This window comes from Achroia grisella, unplaced genomic scaffold (genome assembly GCF_030625045.1).
Source record: "Achroia grisella isolate CSIRO2021 unplaced genomic scaffold, CSIRO_AGI_Agris_v1 utg808, whole genome shotgun sequence".
Taxonomy (NCBI): Eukaryota; Metazoa; Arthropoda; class Insecta; order Lepidoptera; family Pyralidae; genus Achroia; species Achroia grisella.
The window spans coordinates 1,179,013-1,197,344 of NW_026713029.1; the positions used below are offsets into that span (position 1 = coordinate 1,179,013).

The following is an 18,332-nucleotide window of genomic DNA, read 5'->3' on the forward strand; positions in this document are numbered from 1 at the left end:
AGAGAATACATTCGAGACGACACATGGGTCTTAATGAATTCAGACAATATTAACTACTATATTTTAAATATTGAGTCGGTTAGCATGATCTATGACCATGTTCTGTTGCAGCGACGGCAGCATCTCCAACAGTGAGCTGTTGCGGCGTGTGCGCGAACTAGAGAAGCTGGTGGCGGGGTGCTCGGTGCTGGCGGCGCGCGACGTGCTGCAGCCGCCCAGCGAGCTGCGGGACGTCGCGCGGGACGCCGCCAGCGCGCGCCGCGTGCTCGCCAGGATCGCGCGCGGACTCTGCCGCAGGTCTCTGACCTCTCTCACTCTAACAGCGAGCTGGAGGAGCCGGTGGCGGGGTGCTCGGTGCTGGCGGCGCGCGACGTGCTGCAGCCGCCCAGCGAGCTGCGGGACGTCGCGCGGGACGCCGCCAGCGCGCGCCGCGTGCTCGCCAGGATCGCGCGCGGACTCTGCCGCAGGTCTCTGACCTCTCTCACTCTAACAGCGAGCTGGAGGAGCCGGTGGCGGGGTGCTCGGTGCTGGCGGCGCGCGACGTGCTGCAGCCGCCCAGCGAGCTGCGGGACGTCGCGCGGGACGCCGCCAGCGCGCGCCGCGTGCTCGCCAGGATCGCGCGCGGACTCTGCCGCAGGTCTCTGACCTCTCTCACTCTAACAGCGAGCTGGAGGAGCCGGTGGCGGGGTGCTCGGTGCTGGCGGCGCGCGACGTGCTGCAGCCGCCCAGCGAGCTGCGGGACGTCGCGCGGGACGCCGCCAGCGCGCGCCGCGTGCTCGCCAGGATCGCGCGCGGCAAACAAAATACCAACTCCAAATATATATCTGCCGCAGGTCTCTGACCTCTCTCACTCTAACAGCGAGCTGGAGGAGCCGGTGGCGGGGTGCTCGGTGCTGGCGGCGCGCGACGTGCTGCAGCCGCCCAGCGAGCTGCGGGACGTCGCGCGGGACGCCGCCAGCGCGCGCCGCGTGCTCGCCAGGATCGCGCGCGGACTCTGCCGCAGGTCTCTGACCTCTCTCACTCTAACAGCGAGCTGGAGGAGCCGGTGGCGGGGTGCTCGGTGCTGGCGGCGCGCGACGTGCTGCAGCCGCCCAGCGAGCTGCGGGACGTCGCGCGGGACTAAGTAATATAATGCAACTGCAAAAGTGCTACCACCGCCAGCGCGCGCCGCGTGCTCGCCAGGATCGCGCGCGGACTCTGCCGCAGGTCTCTGACCTCTCTCACTCTAACAGCGAGCTGGAGGAGCCGGTGGCGGGGTGCTCGGTGCTGGCGGCGCGCGACGTGCTGCAGCCGCCCAGCGAGCTGCGGGACGTCGCGCGGGACGCCGCCAGCGCGCGCCGCGTGCTCGCCAGGATCGCGCGCGGACTCTGCCGCAGGTCTCTGACCTCTCTCACTCTAACAGCGAGCTGGAGGAGCCGGTGGCGGGGTGCTCGATTTTATATTCCAAAGACATGTTTAAGATTTATAAATTATTAATCTCTTTATAGTTATGTCTTTGCTACGCAGTCTGATGTTCGCCATTTTGCAATGATATTTAATTAATGTAAAAAAGTGCTAAAGCGATTTAACGTCGCGTGAATACTCGAGCTGGCGACGCGGGCGGTCTTTGTCATTCTCTTTGTCTACATCTACAAGCACTTTCTTTCCTGCGTGAAAATCTATTTGCGAGTGAAAGAGCGTACATGTAAAAGCAGCTATTATGAGTATGGTTCGTGTAAAGCGAGCTTTTTAACAACCCTGATCGATCGTCACTTATTTATTATTCATCTATATTACTTATTATTTAGTACTCAAAACACTGCCAGTGGTCGCGGGACTGAAAAACCTACTCAACAAGATTGGGCCGATCTGCTAAAGGATATGCTGGAATTACAATCAACGCTGTTCACCAACGTTTCCAAAGAAGAATGTTATGAGGTATGGCTAAGATTTGATTAAATTAAGGTACAATAACAATGATATTTGACAAATTAAAGTAATTATAGTATCGATTTGGCTAATTTTAATCTTGAAATACTCTTGTAAGTCCAGGGAAAGTTTAAACGTTGATAAAATATGAAGAAATTGCATGTAATAGATAAAAACAATTTTATTTTCGCATACAAACTGATGATACCTGGCAAACAGGGTGCGTTCAGATATTTATTGCGTAACTAATCTCAGTATCTGCTGGGACATGGCCTTATCATCTAAACTACCACATTATTATAACAATTGACATAAAATGATTTGGAATGTACTACTCTATTCCTAGAGTAGTGTTAAAAAGGTATCATTATTGAAGAACAATAGGGACCTTTGAACCAAATAGGATTTGATGTTACTGGAATTGATAAAATTTCTAATAATGTCCACAAATCAGTACGTCAACTGACAACTCCTAACATAGTTAGACAATAACTGACAGTTGATGTAGTTGTTACTCACTTGGAAGAGCCCTAGTCGTTATAGCGTACATGAATCGGTCCTTCGAGCCGGGTAAGTGAAAGTATCAACGACGCGTACAGATATACGCGTCGTCGCTGCTGACGTCGGGGGACGCGGCAAGCATCCGGCTGGCCGTGGAGGTGGTGACGAGCGGGCCCGGCGCGGCCGGCCGCGTGTCGCTGGTGACGGCGGCCGCGCGCGAGTACTTCAACTCTGCAGACTCGTTAGCGGACCCCGCGCTCGACCTCGCCAGGTAGACACCTCGCTCTCTCTATCTCTCTCTCTCTCTCTCTTTTATTAATTATCCACCCAACTTCTTTTTTCAAACTATTCTAATACTGTTGACCGCAACTGGCTTTTACAGCTGCACTGAATGATAGGCATTCAGTGCAGCTGTAAATTCACTGACTGTGTGACTGTAGATGGCACTCCAAACCCTCGGAAGGACTTATGAGGCGACTGAATGCCTCATGGCTGACGGGTACAACCTTAGTCTTAAGGTACCGCTAGAGGTTCGAACCTCGGCTCAGATAGTTGTAATTTTGATAACGTTTGAAAATGGACGGGGGATTGCGACCATCCGTCTTGAATCCTTGAGCCGTTTAAGTGTTTTCGAGAATTCAATTTTACAAAAGTTTACATTTGTAGCATCAGAATTAGCTAACCTTAATTGAATGGTTAATCTTAGTTATGTAGTCTTAAAATGTATAAAGAATAACGTACTATAATGGCTATCTATAACAGTTATGTCCATTCTACAGATTAAATAATATTTATACTATAAAATAGATTAAGTCTTTCATAATAATCAAATAATTTCTTTATTAGTATGAATTATGATGTTATGGTCTCATGCACGATACACATAACTTTTGGACTATGTTCACACAATGTTATTTGGAAATAATACTACATGAAAAATATGATAATGCCTTGAATTATTTTTATTTCTCTGTAGATGCTGTTTAACATTGATAAAGGAGGACAATGAGGAAATTGAACAAGAGCTGGATCTAATTTCGGCCTTACAGATATTGAACGAGTTCGGCTTGAGTATTATCCCCATACAAGGTACACATGTATATAAAAAAAAAGTATATAGAGTAGAAATACAGTGATAGTATTCATGGAAATGAAGAATTCTTTAACTAAGGGGTTTTAGAAACTCTCACATTGTTGTTTTAATAAATAACATCGGTTATAAACTAAACTCTACAAATTACAGAGTATGAAATTTGGCTACAACTATCTAGAAATGAAATTCTTTGTTCTACAGTTCGTCTTTGCGAAGATCGATTGACCTTGATCGAAGATTGTTTAAAAGTGGACCCAAACGCGTACATGGCAAGCCATAAACTATTGAAGTTGGCGAAGTTGTTAAGAGTCGCAGGCGATGATGAGCAGACGAGGTTTGTATTTTTTTTATACCTGTGGTTATGGACTGTGGTCTCATTCATGATTATTTTTGAGGGCAATAAATAATTTCAGAGACTATTATCTCTGAAATTATTTATTGTCGGCAGTAAACTTTTGAAATGGATTGAAAACTTTTCTTCGTTGATTCTGTGATCTGAGGCAGGTGATCACCAGAATTTTTTTTCCAACCAAATTTCTCCAGTCATCTTTATTTTGCGCCAAGTGTATATGCACGTCTCTACCTCTGCCCTTTCTTCCGTCCACGTGGCCTACCATTATACATTTTTCCAAATTCTCTGGTTTACCATGGGACCGTGGCCGAATAAAGTTAGCAGACGCTGGGAGCACCCAGTAGAGAGATATGTTCTGACACCCAATTGTTCCAGTATAGATAGCATTAGAGCTCCGCTCCGTCCATGAAATTCCTAATATTTTGCGCCAATCTCACATCTAGAATACGTTAAGATAGTTGTATTATAAAGTCAAGTGAAAGTCAGCTACGATTCAGTATTCAGAGATGCATCCTCGCAAACATAAATTGAGGCGATTCTTTCCGCTTCAAATTGTCGTCAAATTGCGCTGCGCAGGGAGATGGCGGTGCTGCAGCTGGTGGGCGAGTACGCGGTGCGGGCGGGCGGAGGCGGAGCGGCGGCGGACGCGGCGCGGCGGCTCGCGGCGCTGCGGCCCGCCGCCGGGCTCGGCGCGGCCGGCGAGCGCGGCGCGGCGCTGCTGGCGCGCGTGGCGGGCAGCGCGCGCGCGCACGCCGACCGCGCGCAGCGCAGACACCTGCTGGCCGCCGCCGCCGCGCGCGCCGCGCCGCACCAGCTCGAGGACGTGCTGCGCGCCAGGTACGTCGCCCGCACTGTACACCCGGCGCGGCCGGCGAGCGCGGCGCGGCGCTGCTGGCGCGCGTGGCGGGCAGCGCGCGCGCGCACGCCGACCGCGCGCAGCGCAGACACCTGCTGGCCGCCGCCGCCGCGCGCGCCGCGCCGCACCAGCTCGAGGACGTGCTGCGCGCCAGGTACGTCGCCCGCACTGTACACCCGGCGCGGCCGGCGAGCGCGGCGCGGCGCTGCTGGCGCGCGTGGCGGGCAGCGCGCGCGCGCACGCCGACCGCGCGCAGCGCAGCCACCTGCTGGCCGCCGCCGCCGCGCGCGCCGCGCCGCACCAGCTCGAGGACGTGCTGCGCGCCAGGTACGTCGCCCGCACTGTACACCCGGCGCGGCCGGCGAGCGCGGCGCGGCGCTGCTGGCGCGCGTGGCGGGCAGCGCGCGCGCGCACGCCGACCGCGCGCAGCGCAGACACCTGCTGGCCGCCGCCGCGCGCGCGCCGCGCCGCACCAGCTCGAGGACGTGCTGCGCGCCAGGTACGTCGCCCGCACTGTACACCCGGCGCGGCCGGCGAGCGCGGCGCGGCGCTGCTGGCGCGCGTGGCGGGCCGCGCGCGCGCGCACGCCGACCGCGCGCAGCGCAGCCACCTGCTGGCCGCCGCCGCCGCGCGCGCCGCGCCGCACCAGCTCGAGGACGTGCTGCGCGCCAGGTACGTCGCCCGCACTGTACACCCGGCGCGGCCGGCGCGCGCGGCGCGGCGCTGCTGGCGCGCGTGGCGGGCAGCGCGCGCGCGCACGCCGACCGCGCGCAGCGCAGCCACCTGCTGGCCGCCGCCGCCGCGCGCGCCGCGCCGCACCAGCTCGAGGACGTGCTGGTACGTCGCCCGCACTGTACACCCGGCGCGGCCGGCGAGCGCGGCGCGGCGCTGCTGGCGCGCGTGGCGGGCAGCGCGCGCGCGCACGCCGACCGCGCGCAGCGCAGCCACCTGCTGGCCGCCGCCGCCGCGCGCGCCGCGCCGCACCAGCTCGAGGACGTGCTGCGCGCCAGGTACGCCGCCCGCACTGTACACCCGGCGCGGCCGGCGAGCGCGGCGCGGCGCTGAACTTACTGCGCGCCAATAGCAGAACTACATCACTCTTCGCCTTACAGCCAAGATACTCATTCAATGGTCTACAAAGTAGAAAATTAAGGCCACTCAATTTGACCATATCTTGTCACATAAATAATTTAATGATAATATTTTAAAATACTTTGTGGTTCTCAATAATAGCACTTAAACAGAGGGGTAACGTGATTTATATATTATCTGCATCTTAAAAATGTTTATTATGCTATAGGTTGGAACTGGAACTGGAAGGGCTGCAACAAATGGGTGCAGCTCTGAAAGAACATAATCGTCTGAAAGACGACCGCTGGCCGTCTACTGATGATGAGTTCTCCGACGCAATTACAACTGTAAGTAATATTCTTCTAACCATCACTAAAATGATTACATCAAACAAATAATGACATGTATTTTGAAAATTCTTTCAGCCGGTTATAGAAAAGAAAGATTTAGTAGCACCACCTCAAACCGAGAAGAAACCACTTTTAAACTATCTACTTGATACATTCCAGAATAAATTTCCTTTTAGGTAAGATTACATAATTGATTTTTTATTTAATTATAGACGTTTTGTAGGGAAGTTTTCTTTTCTTTCTTAGTCAGTGTATATAGTGGAAAAATGTACAAATTGTACTAACTCAGGAATACAAATGTTTCCATCGTTCGAGAAATCGAATCGACCATCGGAATTAAAGCGGTGTGCTAAACCGTTACATTACCGAGGCCATCAAAATAGTTGTAAGAGTAGAAATAAAATAAAATTGTGTTTAAAGCGACAAGTCAGATGGCGTGGAGGACGCAGAGAGCACGGAGGTTTCTGAAGACACGGACGGCGTTCTGCGCGGCGTGGTGGTGGCCGAGTGGTACAAGTCGCTACATGTGCGGCGCGCGGCGGGGGGCGCGCGCTACCGGTACGACCGGTTCTCAGCGCCCGAGGCGGACGCGCGCGCGCCCGCCGCGCTGCACTGGTACTACGTGCAGAACTGCCTCGACGGCGGCGGCACGCTGCACCTCGAGACCGAAGGTGACCACTATGTACCCTATACTGATATTTGTATCCTAATAATGTCTGAAAATTGTCCCTAGTTAAACAAAATCGTCGTGATTTAGCTAGATACCAACTGGTCACTAGTACATATATGACTACGTGCGTCTGTGGAGTAGACCAGTAATAATATTAGTCAATATCCTAATTATGATAGTGTGTAATTACTTTATGGTCCTTCGCGCCAGATTTCTATTATATTGCAAAAAACAAAAATATGAGAACAATTTAAAAACGTTAGCACGTGAAACTTATACTTTCAAACTTACAGAAACAGGCCTATGACTAGAATTATGCGTACAATTAAAAACGGTCCTCTTTCATTGTCGCAGTGGTACAGAAGTGTGCCGAAGAGCTGGTGTACAAGGACACGGCCCTAAGCGTGGCGTGCCTGCTGCGGGCGGCCGGCGACCACGCTGCGGGCGCGGGAGGGGGTGAGAGAGCGGGCGCGGGAGGGGGCGAGGGCGTGGGCGGCGGCGATGGCGGGGGCGCGGGCGTCGCCGGGGGCGTGTCTCGTATGGTGGCCCGTGGAGCCGCCGCCGCCTCCGCCGTACTGTACGCCGCGCTGCTAAAGTGCAACGCGCCCGAGCTGCGCGACAACGTTTACCTCGTCAAACCCTCAGTGGTCAGTGAAGTCGTAATTAATAGCTGCCTACACTGATAAAGCCCACGCGTGCAATCGTTCTCGTTCTCTTTGTCTACATTGACATGTTCTTTCTTTCCTGCGTAAAAGAGCGTACGTGTAAAGGCAGCTATTGTTATAAATGCCAACATGAACACAAACTTAAAAATTTGGAATGTATGTAAAATTAGGGACCTAGGACATAAATTACTTTTCATCCCAAACAATAATGCTATAGTTCATTCTAAGTTACGTGGACAATACAGTAAAGCATGATCCAATTGTTGAACTAGATGGCGCGTACAACGTTGAAACATAAGAGCGCATCGGAGGCACAACTGGCAATAATCCGACAGTGTATAGACAAACTGAGCGGCACTGGGGACGTGGAGATAGTGCGCCGCCTCGGGTACACAGTTAACGGGCTGCTGTTCAACGCCGACCCGGACTACCGCGCCGAGACCATATACCGTCTCGCCAGGTATGTAGCAAGTTGTATAAAAAGAATAGTCACATTTTTTCCATTTTTAAGGCTCTTTCCTTAACGTACGTATGGGACACAGTCACCTAGATACATAAAATAATAATTGCATTTAATAATGTCTAGTAAGACAAATTCAATATTGTCTACTAGGCACTGCTGTATCTAAACTGTGTCACCCCACCTTACATTTTCCTACTTTTATTTAGTATATAAGATCATTATTTCTATGTATACATTGTCAGTTTATCATCATCTGTAATACACATCGTCTCGACCAGCAACATCGTAATATTCACCCGCAACAGTGGTGACCCCGACGTGATCTGGCCGACGTGGTCGAGACGATACCTGGGAAAACGACGAGATCAAACGATACGGCATCCTGCGCACCACCAACGATTGCACATTTCCACCGGCTTCCCAGAAGCGGGTCTCACCGGCTCGGAAATGCCGCGCGAGGCATAAAAGTCGTTGGCAATACTGCGCAACAAGGATCCTGCCGTGCTACTGACCCCCAGTAAACACAACTGCCTGCTGGATATAATCTCTGGACGAAAAATTGAAACTGGAAAAATAAAGCCAAAATTCTGTCTACAAAAGTACAGCCAACAGTTACCGCCGACGTCATTGCACACTGTCGTCACTAATTGCGACACTGCGATCAGAAATTGCTGATATACGCGAAAAACGCTCGCCACACACAAACAGACGCAGCAACTACCGATCTAGGTCAAATTCGCACCTACGGTCATTGCATAGTCAGAAAAATGACTATTATTTATATTATATCATCGCAAATATAAAGAAAAGGCATACAAATGAGACATGCCGCGCTCCTATAGACAACCGTCGGAAAACTAGATTCGACGCAGAATAAGACGGAAACGCTATGCTGTTCATCCGTCTAACCGCCTAGCTATAACCGACTCTAACAGTGGCTATAGAATTTTGGTGGACACCGGAGCAAAAAATCTCGATGAATAAAAAACAAGCACAGACCAAAGAGAGCGCTAGCGAAATCAAATTATTCGCCGCAAACAATTAATATGAGCAAATTCTTCACAAATGAGTTAGATTTTCTTGGTTATCATATAACGAGCCAAGGGATGAAACCAACGCAAGAAAAATGGCAAGCAATCCACGAGTACCCTAAACCCACGACAGTCGAAAATTTACGTCGTTATTTGGGTATAATGAATTTTTATTGTTACTAAAGTGGATAACGTCTTAAATTTTACAGTTAACTTTTATAATTTTTTTTGTGTATAATATATATATTTTTTTCTCTCAAGGGGGGAATATCTATGGGACACAGTCACCTAGATACATAAAATAATAATTGCATTTAATAATGTCTAGTAAGACAAATTCAATATTGTCTACTAGGCACTGCTGTATCTAAACTGTGTCACCCCACCTTACATTTTCCTACTTTTATTTAGTATATAAGATCATTATTTCTATGTATACATTGTCAGTTTATCATCATCTGTAATATACATCGTCTCGACCAGCAACATCGTATTATTCACCCGCAACAGTACGCACGGACCTTTTAGACCGACCGGACTAGAGGCTCGGAGTTTTCCTCTATGCCACACGAAGTACCCCACTTCCCCAAGTTGAACCCACGGAATGCTACGAAATTCGTCTCTCTCTCTTTAATTATTATTTTTTCAATCGAAAGTGATTAAGCTACCCTTTGGGTACTATACAAAACGAGTACCAAAATAGCAGCAATTTGAACGCATCTAAATTTTGCGTTGTAGTTATGAATGCCCTATTGACGTTAAGGAGTGTTGGTGCGCAGGTCCGGTGACGAGGAGCACCTGGAGGCGGCGATGTCTCTGGGCGCGCGGCACGAACTGGATGCGTTGCAAATTTGGCTGCAACACGCAGCCGCCTCGCCCGGCCTGCAGCGGCTGCACGCAGCGCACGCGCCGCGCCACCTGCCGCGCGCGCACGCCAGGTACGTACGTCACGTGCGGCCGCCGCGCCCGGCCTGCAGCGGCTGCACGCAGCGCACGCCAGGTACGTACGTCACGTGCGGCCGCCGCGCCCGGCCTGCAGCGGCTGCACGCAGCGCACGCCAGGTACGTACGTCACGTGCGGCCGCCGCGCCCGGCCTGCAGCGGCTGCACGCAGCGCACGCCAGGTACGTACGTCACGTGCGGCCGCCGCGCCCGGCCTGCAGCGGCTGCACGCAGCGCACACCAGGTACGTACGTCACGTGCGGCCGCCGCGCTCGGCCTGCAGCGGCTGCACGCAGCGCACGCCACCTGCCGCGCGCGCACGCTAGGTACGTACGTCACGTGCGGCCGCCGCGCCCGGCCTGCAGCGGCTGCACGCAGCGCACGCCAGTTACGTACGTCATGTGCGGCCGCCGCGCCCGGCCTGCAGCGGCTGCACGCAGCGCACACGCTGCTATATATATTAAGTTCGATACAGTTAATATTCCCTGGGTCTGATAATGTCTGACGTTTCTTGCTGAAACACCAATCTTCTGAGCGGATTACGCAAGTTGAAGCGACTACACAGTATACGAGCTAAAATAGTCATATGATGTTACAGAATAAAAGAGGCTCTATGGCCGCTTGTGGCGGGGCACGACCACAGTACGTTGCTGAATCTGGTGTCGCTGCTCCGAAGCGTAGACGAGCGGCCACTCATCGCTGGACTCACCGCCGCCGACCATATCAAGCTGCTCAAAAAGGCCAAGGCCGCCTCGCCAGGTACATATGTAATAAATGCAGGCACCGTCACGCGTTTTGTATTAGTATAATACTGACACGTTTTATGTTAATGTACTGTTTACCTTCCTAATTATCGGCTCTCAGACACTCACCGCTATTCTCATTTGCCGGTTACAGTGTAATAGCCGCATAACGTCATCTGTGTGCGCTAGAGACGGCATAATGCTTCCTTATCTTTTTGACATATACTAAAATTATGGGCTACTTTATGGGCTTAATATTTTTATATTAATTTAACGTTCAATAAATTTGAATTATTCGTTTAATAAGTATGAAAGTACGGCTAAAACGCAGGTCTTCAATTTTGGCTGTTCTCTTTGGTCCTTGGAGCCGGATTACTATAGCTCAAAGCTAAAACAGTTCAATAATAAGATTAAATGATAATATGCGCAGAGCTGGACTACAAGTTGCTTTTAGAGCAGCCGTCACCGGAGCAGTTATCTGAGCACCTGCTGGCCATCTTGAAACCGGAGAATATCGGAATGGTTTGCAAGTTCGTGCGTTCTCTGCCGCCCGCCATCAAACTTCCTCTCACGGTCAACGCTATATACACTATGTGGCTCACCAAACACTTCTTTAACGTAAGTAACTATATGATGTATGAACAAATAGGAACCCATTTTAAGGGCTCACTAGTATGGTATGATAGGGTATGTAAATAATATAAGCATTCGGGGCTGTTATATGTGGTGTACACAACACAAGAACATATAATATTTGACGTCCTCGGTAGACCCATAACACAAGCTTTAACTAGCTTAACTTGGGTCTAGATGTAACTGTGTGAGAAAAAAAAATGCCCACATTTTGCGCTATATACGTGAATCCAAAGTGACTGAATGAGAGCATATCTCAGCTTTCAGATTACTTTGGTTTTGCATAGGTGTTTGGGTTTGTATTCTACCAATGAAACTTATGGAACACAGTTATCTAGATACATCAAAATAATAATTGCATTTAATAATGTTTAGTAAGACAAATTCAATATTGTCTACTAAGCACTGCTGTGTCTAAACTGTGTCACCCCACCTTACATTTTCCTATTGTTATTTAGTATATAAGATTATTATTTCTATGTACATATTAACAGTTTATTACCATCTGTAATCAATTTACCCGCAACAAAACTATCAGAAATATAATTTGTGCGTGAATAAAATATACAGCAAATTTATAAATCATATGAAATATTTGTCATTGTTTTTATATAATTAATGCAACTTGTAATGGTAGTATCAATAATGTTAGGTGCCGCCCGCGAATGCCACTAACAAGAAATGGATGCAGCAGTACCGACAATGCGCCAGCTATTTCAACAAACTCTCTCCAGAGGACCTTCTGCAGTTCGTCAATAATACGTGCTTCACGCGGGATGCTGTAGAAAGGTAAATATCTACACTTTAGGTCTGAAAGTGGTGTTGCAATTATACGCTATATAATACATTTTTTATATATTACATTAGCCCGAGTGATCACTTGGGTTTGGGTTTAAAAAATTAAGATTTATTCACTCTAAAAATATCATTCAAAAGTCTTAAAAATATTTAATTTTTACCCACAGCGTACCCGACTAAAAATATTCTTAAGAAACTATAAATATTGTACTATTATTTCTTGTATATGTACGACAGAGTTCCACACGGCACCAGAAACCTAATGATAATGCAAGCGGTGGACTACTGTCAACAGGAACAAGAGAACGACTTGAAGTTTAACAAAACGTGAGTGGTGTGACATTCTAGATTCTAGACAATCTAAATATATTCGCGATTAGTCTATGAATCGGTGTAATTATCGACACTAGTGGTAGTTTGTTTAAAATCCTTGTTTTGTGAACGATTTGATGAAAAATATAGATTTATTTTTGATTAATAAAAAGAAATTATGTTACAGAGTGAGTAAGTAATAGATGTTTGCATTTAAACATTTATGTTTAAACAAAAGCCATTTCTCAACCACTTTCATAAAATGTTATGAAAGTGGTTGAGAAATGGCGACATTATGTATACGATATAAAATACAGTAAAATTAAAGCGCCATTCTTTTAGAAGATGTTCTAAAATATAGCAATAATTCGGTCACAGCAGTGAGCAGTCGTGGTCGCAGACAGGCCAAGAATTGACCCGGTGGGCACGTTTCTTGGACAACTTCCACTCCACCACCGTGCAGGCCATCGTCGACGGCAACAGCGGCACGCCCGACGCCGCCGACATGTGGGCGTTAGTATTCACTCACAATATTACTGATATATGTATTTTTCTGTTGTGCTAGTTTACATATAGTTATAATATTTGGTAGTGCTGTTACTACACACTATTGGTCAGTTCACTCTCATCCTTTCTACTAGGAAGTAGAAGAACTACACATAGTCGAGCCAGAATTGCAATCGATACTAAGTGATTTAGATTTCCACAAAAATTTAGTACAAAGGTTCCCGTAATTGGTACTCTGTGTACTATGGACGAAGAATAAATGCAGCGCGCACGTGCCGAGCGTGCATTCAGTATGTCAGTATTCGGAAAATATTTTGGCTTTGTCTACCAGCATTTATGGTGTGGACTGTATCTGTTTAGATATAATTTGTTTTTAGTGTTATTTTAAAGCCATATCAAAACGTAGCATTTTCTGGTTAACTTTAAAAAAATATATAATGTGAATGTATTTCACAGGGAGGTGGAGATGAGCCACGGAGCGGAGGAAGCTGCGGTGGCTGCGTTGGCGCGACTCGCGACGGGCGGCTCGCTGCGGTCCGCCGCGCTGAGCTCGCTGCTGCACTGCCTGCACGTGCCCGCCGCCGCCGGCCGCGTGCTGCACGCCGCGCTGCTCGCCGCGCACTCCCCCGCGTCAGTACACCCGCACACTGTGCTCGCTGCACTGCCTGCACGTGCCCGCCGCCGCCGGCCGCGTGCTGCACGCCGCGCTGCTCGCCGCGCACTCCCCCGCGTCAGTACACCCGCACACTGTGCTCGCTGCACTGCCTGCACGTGCCCGCCGCCGCCGGCCGCGTGCTGCACGCCGCGCTGCTCGCCGCGCACACCCCCGCGTCAGTACACCCGCACACTGTGCTCGCTGCACTGCCTGCACGTGCCCGCCGCCGCCGGCCGCGTGCTGCACGCCGCGCTGCTCGCCGCGCACTCCCCCGCGTCAGTACACCCGCACACTGTGCTCGCTGCACTGCCTGCACGTGCCCGCCGCCGCCGGCCGCGTGCTGCACGCCGCGCTGCTCGCCGCGCCCTCCCCCGCGTCTGCGTCCCCCACAGAGCACGCTGCACTGCCTGCACGTGCCCGCCGCCGCCGGCCGCGTGCTGCACGCCGCGCTGCTCGCCGCGCACTCCCCCGCGTCAGTACACCCGCACACTGTGCTCGCTGCACTGCCTGCACGTGCCCGCCGCCGCCGGCCGCGTGCTGCACGCCGCGCTGCTCGCCGCGCACTCCCCCGCGTCAGTACACCCGCACACTGTGCTCGCTGCACTGCCTGCACGTGCCCGCCGCCGCCGGCCGCGTGCTGCACGCCGCGCTGCTCGCCGCGCACTCCCCCGCGTCAGTACACCCGCACACTGTGCTCGCTGCACTGCCTGCACGTGCCCGCCGCCGCCGGCCGCGTGCTGCACGCCGCGCTGCTCGCCGCGCACTCCCCCGCGTCAGTACACCCGCACACTGTGCTCGCTGCACTGCCTGCACGCCCGCGCCGCCGCCGCCGGCCGCGTGCTGCACTGTGCTCGCGCCGCGCTGCTCGCCGCGCGTGCTGCACGCCGCGCTGCTCGCCGCCCGCGTCAGTACACCCGCACACTGTGCTCGCTGCACTGCCTGCACGTGCCCGCCGCCGCCGGCCGCGTGCTGCACGCCGCGCTGCTCGCCGCGCACTCCCCCGCGTCAGTACACCCGCACACTGTGCTCGCTGCACTGCCTGCACGTGCCCGCCGCCGCCGGCCGCGTGCTGCACGCCGCGCTGCTCGCCGCGCTCTCCCCCGCGTCAGTACACCCGCACACTGTGCTCGCTGCACTGCCTGCACGTGCCCGCCGCCGCCGGCCGCGTGCTGCACGCCGCGCTGCTCGCCGCGCACTCCCCGCGTCAGTACACCCGCACAGTACACTGCACGCCGCGCCGCACTCCCCCGCGTCAGTACACCCGCACACTGTGCTCGCTGCACTGCCTGCACGTGCCCGCCGCCGCCGGCCGCGTGCTGCACGCCGCGCTGCTCGCCGCGCACTCCCCCGCGTCAGTACACCCGCACACTGTGCTCGCTGCACTGCCTGCACGTGCCCGCCGCCGCCGGCCGCGTGCTGCACGCCGCGCTGCTCGCCGCGCACTCCCCCGCGTCAGTACACCCGCACACTGTGCTCGCTGCACTGCCTGCACGTGCCCGCCGCCGCCGGCCGCGTGCTGCACGCCGCGCTGCTCGCCGCGCACTCCCCCGCGTCAGTACACCCGCACACTGTGCTCGCTGCACTGCCTGCACGTGCCCGCCGCCGCCGGCCGCGTTTCACACGTTACAATGTTATAGTTACTACTCGAGAACTGCGTCCCTTACCATACTTAGATCGCTTTAACTTTAGTCATTATCGGTTTGCAGTGAAATGGAAACGGTAATAAGCCGGATATGCCAGTACCACAAGGAGGGCGTGAAGGTGCCGGAGGAGGTGGTGTCTGCGGCGGCGGAGCGTGCCCGGGTGCTGGGCGTGCCGGCCGGGCGGCAGGTGGCGCTGCTGGCGCTGGGAGCGGCCGCGCCGCCCGCGCACGCCGCGCACTACACCGCGCACCTGCTGCGCGCGCAGTGCTCGGACCGACACTACGCCGCTGCACTCACCGGTACACACTGTAGCTGATCGTGCGTGAATTAACGTGCTGTGTAAAGGCAGTTACACACTTTACACATTTGGTACATGACCACGCTGTGAAATGGTCGTCGTGGTACCGACGAATTCGAGAATATAATATCTTGATTGTAAAATAAAACGAGTTTAGCGGTTCTTCTTGTGTAAGGTTACTAAGGTTGCCAACTCATGATGGTGAGAATAAAGACTAATTTCAGTTAGTACCTCCAGTGCGAGTCTAAGGCAGTTGCTAACTTGCAATCGGCTCCTGGCAACTTTCCAACATACTTCCACGATTTTATAGTCCTACTCTTAAAAGACCTTTTGACTACCGCAACTGGATTCAGTCTATCTAGAAATAACAGTATACATTTTTAAAATGATCTCTTTCCTTATAGAGGAAAAGTTACTGACTGAAGAAGGGCGGCGTGAAACATTCGAAAAGTTTTTGGAGACCTCAGACACGTGGCAGCAAAAGAAAGCGCTGGTCGATGTCCTGAACTGCTGGCCTCCAACTAAGAACAGGTACTCACATATTCTATACCAATAATATATAAAAATAAGTAAATGTTAACTTAATTAATAATATGCAAGCTAAATAAGCTTACTTGTCGTTGCAATTACAAAAATATATTAATACATATTAAATGTAACCATATATAAAACAAATATTGCGTGATTAATAATAAGCAAATTCTACTATTACTTTTGAAATTATTTAACTTACAATAATGAAAACTTTTTTTACTAAGAACAACTAGCTGTGCACGCGGTATCACCCACATGAGTCCATAATTGTGATGTGTATATATTACTGTAAATTTCATCAAAATCCATGCTTTTATAACAATTAAAGTAAATAAGAGTAAAATAACTTTTACTTCACAAAACTTAAGTAACATTTTATCTATGGCCCCACGCTGGGCTATGCCTATATCAAGAATGAAAGTAATTTAACAATCAAAGTAACATTATTACGGCGATCAGAGATGATAATACAATTTATAAACAAGATGGAATGCAAGGAAAATTCAGTTGTATTCGTGCACTTCTAAAGCTCGTAACTTATATAATACAGAACCCTCTTACTGAATTCGTCTAACAATTGACTTTTTTTTTCTTTAGCGAATCTAGAAGCCTACACTACGTGTTTCTCCGGTCGCTGTTAACAGACACGAGTGACTGCAAGGAGAGTTTAGTTCTCATAAAATTATTGCTCCAACGTCCTGTTCTCACAGAAGAGGTATCTACAACTAAATACTTTAACAAGCCAGAGATAAATAAGTTATGTGTTTATACATGTGTACATAGTATGTGTATATATAACATCATTGTAATAATTATTTGTTTATTATTATTTTCAATTAATTAATTAAGTACATCATTTGTGAATTACTGCACCTCCCGAACTTGTAGAGAGCAATTCTAGCATTAGTATGGTATATTAAACATATATTATTTGGTGAATTTAATGAGAAATTTCCACACGAGTGCGTGGTTGTTTGCATATGGGTGTGTGTGTGTATGCGTGTTTGTTATTGAATTTGAAATAGATAAAAAAATAAAGATTTCCTACAATTAAAAAAAATGTGAAAGTAATATTACTACTTGTTTTTTCGTATATGTCTTGAACGTTGGCGAAATAAAGAAGTTTTATTGTTATATTAGAAATAATAAAATATCTATTTACCAGGAGGTGAAATGGCTAGCGGATTCAGCCCCTGCCGATGCGGTAATCAACGCAATTTGGATTGTACTACTTAGCAAATGTGAACAGTTGCAAACTCTCGCTTTCAACTTTATATTACAGCATAAGGTAAATATTATTGTCTTTGACCTACAACGACGTACAGGGGTAACACATAATCAAAGGCAACACTATACTGTTTGATTATAAACTTCCATTGAGAAGAAATTATTAGTATTTTTTTTAATATTCTTAAGTATAAGTGGGGAAAATAGATATACATAAAGTCAAGCGCCATAAATATCCTTTCTGTACTTTATTACAAAAATATAAAGGTATTATTACACTAGTGTCAACATTGAAGTAGGAATTGAGTAGAGGCCTTTGCCACATGGTTCTCAGTGCTTATACATAATTTAAGTGACTTGGCGCAAAGATAAACTTATGTAAAAGTTTTGCTTGCACCAATCTGGCTGCACTGCTTTAATGAGTTTATTTTGCAATGTTCATAAACAGTTACTTGTGTAGTAGGGCTTTTCCAACATAGTATATTTTCTATACGGTATGTCAATGCCAACTGCCAACTATAGTAGTATAGTTGGCAGTTGGCATTATAATATCTAAACATTAGCTTAGATTAAAAATTACCTTTTTAATCTGAAACTTAAAGCTAATGTCTACTTAAGTAGAATACAAAATAATAAAATGATAGTATATTATAAACTACCTAATCTGTGAGTATGTTTTCAGAATACAATCAAACAACAAGACATTGAAGAAGACCTTATAAAGGAACTACTCGACAGTGGAATGTTTTTGAAGTTGGTATCTACTCCGTTATATGCACCATTAATTAGCTATATTGTAACTCAAGAGGCTACACCCGGGGAGCCAGTTTCTAGTACGTACACTGTAGAATGGGCAACCAACGAGCTTCTAAAGGCTAACTATTTAGCAGAAGTGGGTCATTTACGATTGATGTCCATCGGCGTGCCCTCACCGCTTCGTGGTTTCTCTCAATCTATTCTATATTGCAAAAGTATGTTCAGTAAGAATTAAACGGGGATATTTATGTCTATATTATGTAAAAAATAATATATTAAATCAATGTTTAATGTGATTTTGTTTTATTTTTTAATTAAATCTGA

At 49.5% G+C, this 18,332-nt stretch overlaps 1 protein-coding gene across 1 annotated transcript in view; it reads left to right on the plus strand.

Annotated features, from left to right (window-relative positions):
- The window catches only part of LOC131851819 (NBAS subunit of NRZ tethering complex-like), a 30,702-nt gene extending 12,444 nt beyond the window's left edge, over positions 1 to 18,258 (plus strand). Inside the window, exons 19-41 of the mRNA XM_059202383.1 lie at positions 112 to 299; positions 1,817 to 1,917; positions 2,508 to 2,680; positions 3,386 to 3,498; positions 3,704 to 3,836; positions 4,431 to 4,691; positions 6,011 to 6,128; positions 6,207 to 6,307; positions 6,552 to 6,802; positions 7,156 to 7,448; positions 7,739 to 7,926; positions 9,740 to 9,898; positions 10,501 to 10,661; positions 11,076 to 11,263; positions 11,931 to 12,067; positions 12,314 to 12,403; positions 12,770 to 12,901; positions 13,352 to 13,525; positions 15,257 to 15,492; positions 15,896 to 16,022; positions 16,623 to 16,740; positions 17,191 to 17,313; positions 17,935 to 18,258. Coding sequence (XP_059058366.1) covers positions 112 to 299; positions 1,817 to 1,917; positions 2,508 to 2,680; positions 3,386 to 3,498; positions 3,704 to 3,836; positions 4,431 to 4,691; positions 6,011 to 6,128; positions 6,207 to 6,307; positions 6,552 to 6,802; positions 7,156 to 7,448; positions 7,739 to 7,926; positions 9,740 to 9,898; positions 10,501 to 10,661; positions 11,076 to 11,263; positions 11,931 to 12,067; positions 12,314 to 12,403; positions 12,770 to 12,901; positions 13,352 to 13,525; positions 15,257 to 15,492; positions 15,896 to 16,022; positions 16,623 to 16,740; positions 17,191 to 17,313; positions 17,935 to 18,243 — 3,874 coding nt within the window. The 3' untranslated portion in view covers positions 18,244 to 18,258. The remainder of the gene's footprint in view (positions 1 to 111; positions 300 to 1,816; positions 1,918 to 2,507; positions 2,681 to 3,385; positions 3,499 to 3,703; positions 3,837 to 4,430; positions 4,692 to 6,010; positions 6,129 to 6,206; positions 6,308 to 6,551; positions 6,803 to 7,155; positions 7,449 to 7,738; positions 7,927 to 9,739; positions 9,899 to 10,500; positions 10,662 to 11,075; positions 11,264 to 11,930; positions 12,068 to 12,313; positions 12,404 to 12,769; positions 12,902 to 13,351; positions 13,526 to 15,256; positions 15,493 to 15,895; positions 16,023 to 16,622; positions 16,741 to 17,190; positions 17,314 to 17,934) is intronic.
- Positions 18,259 to 18,332: the final 74 nt, after the last annotated feature.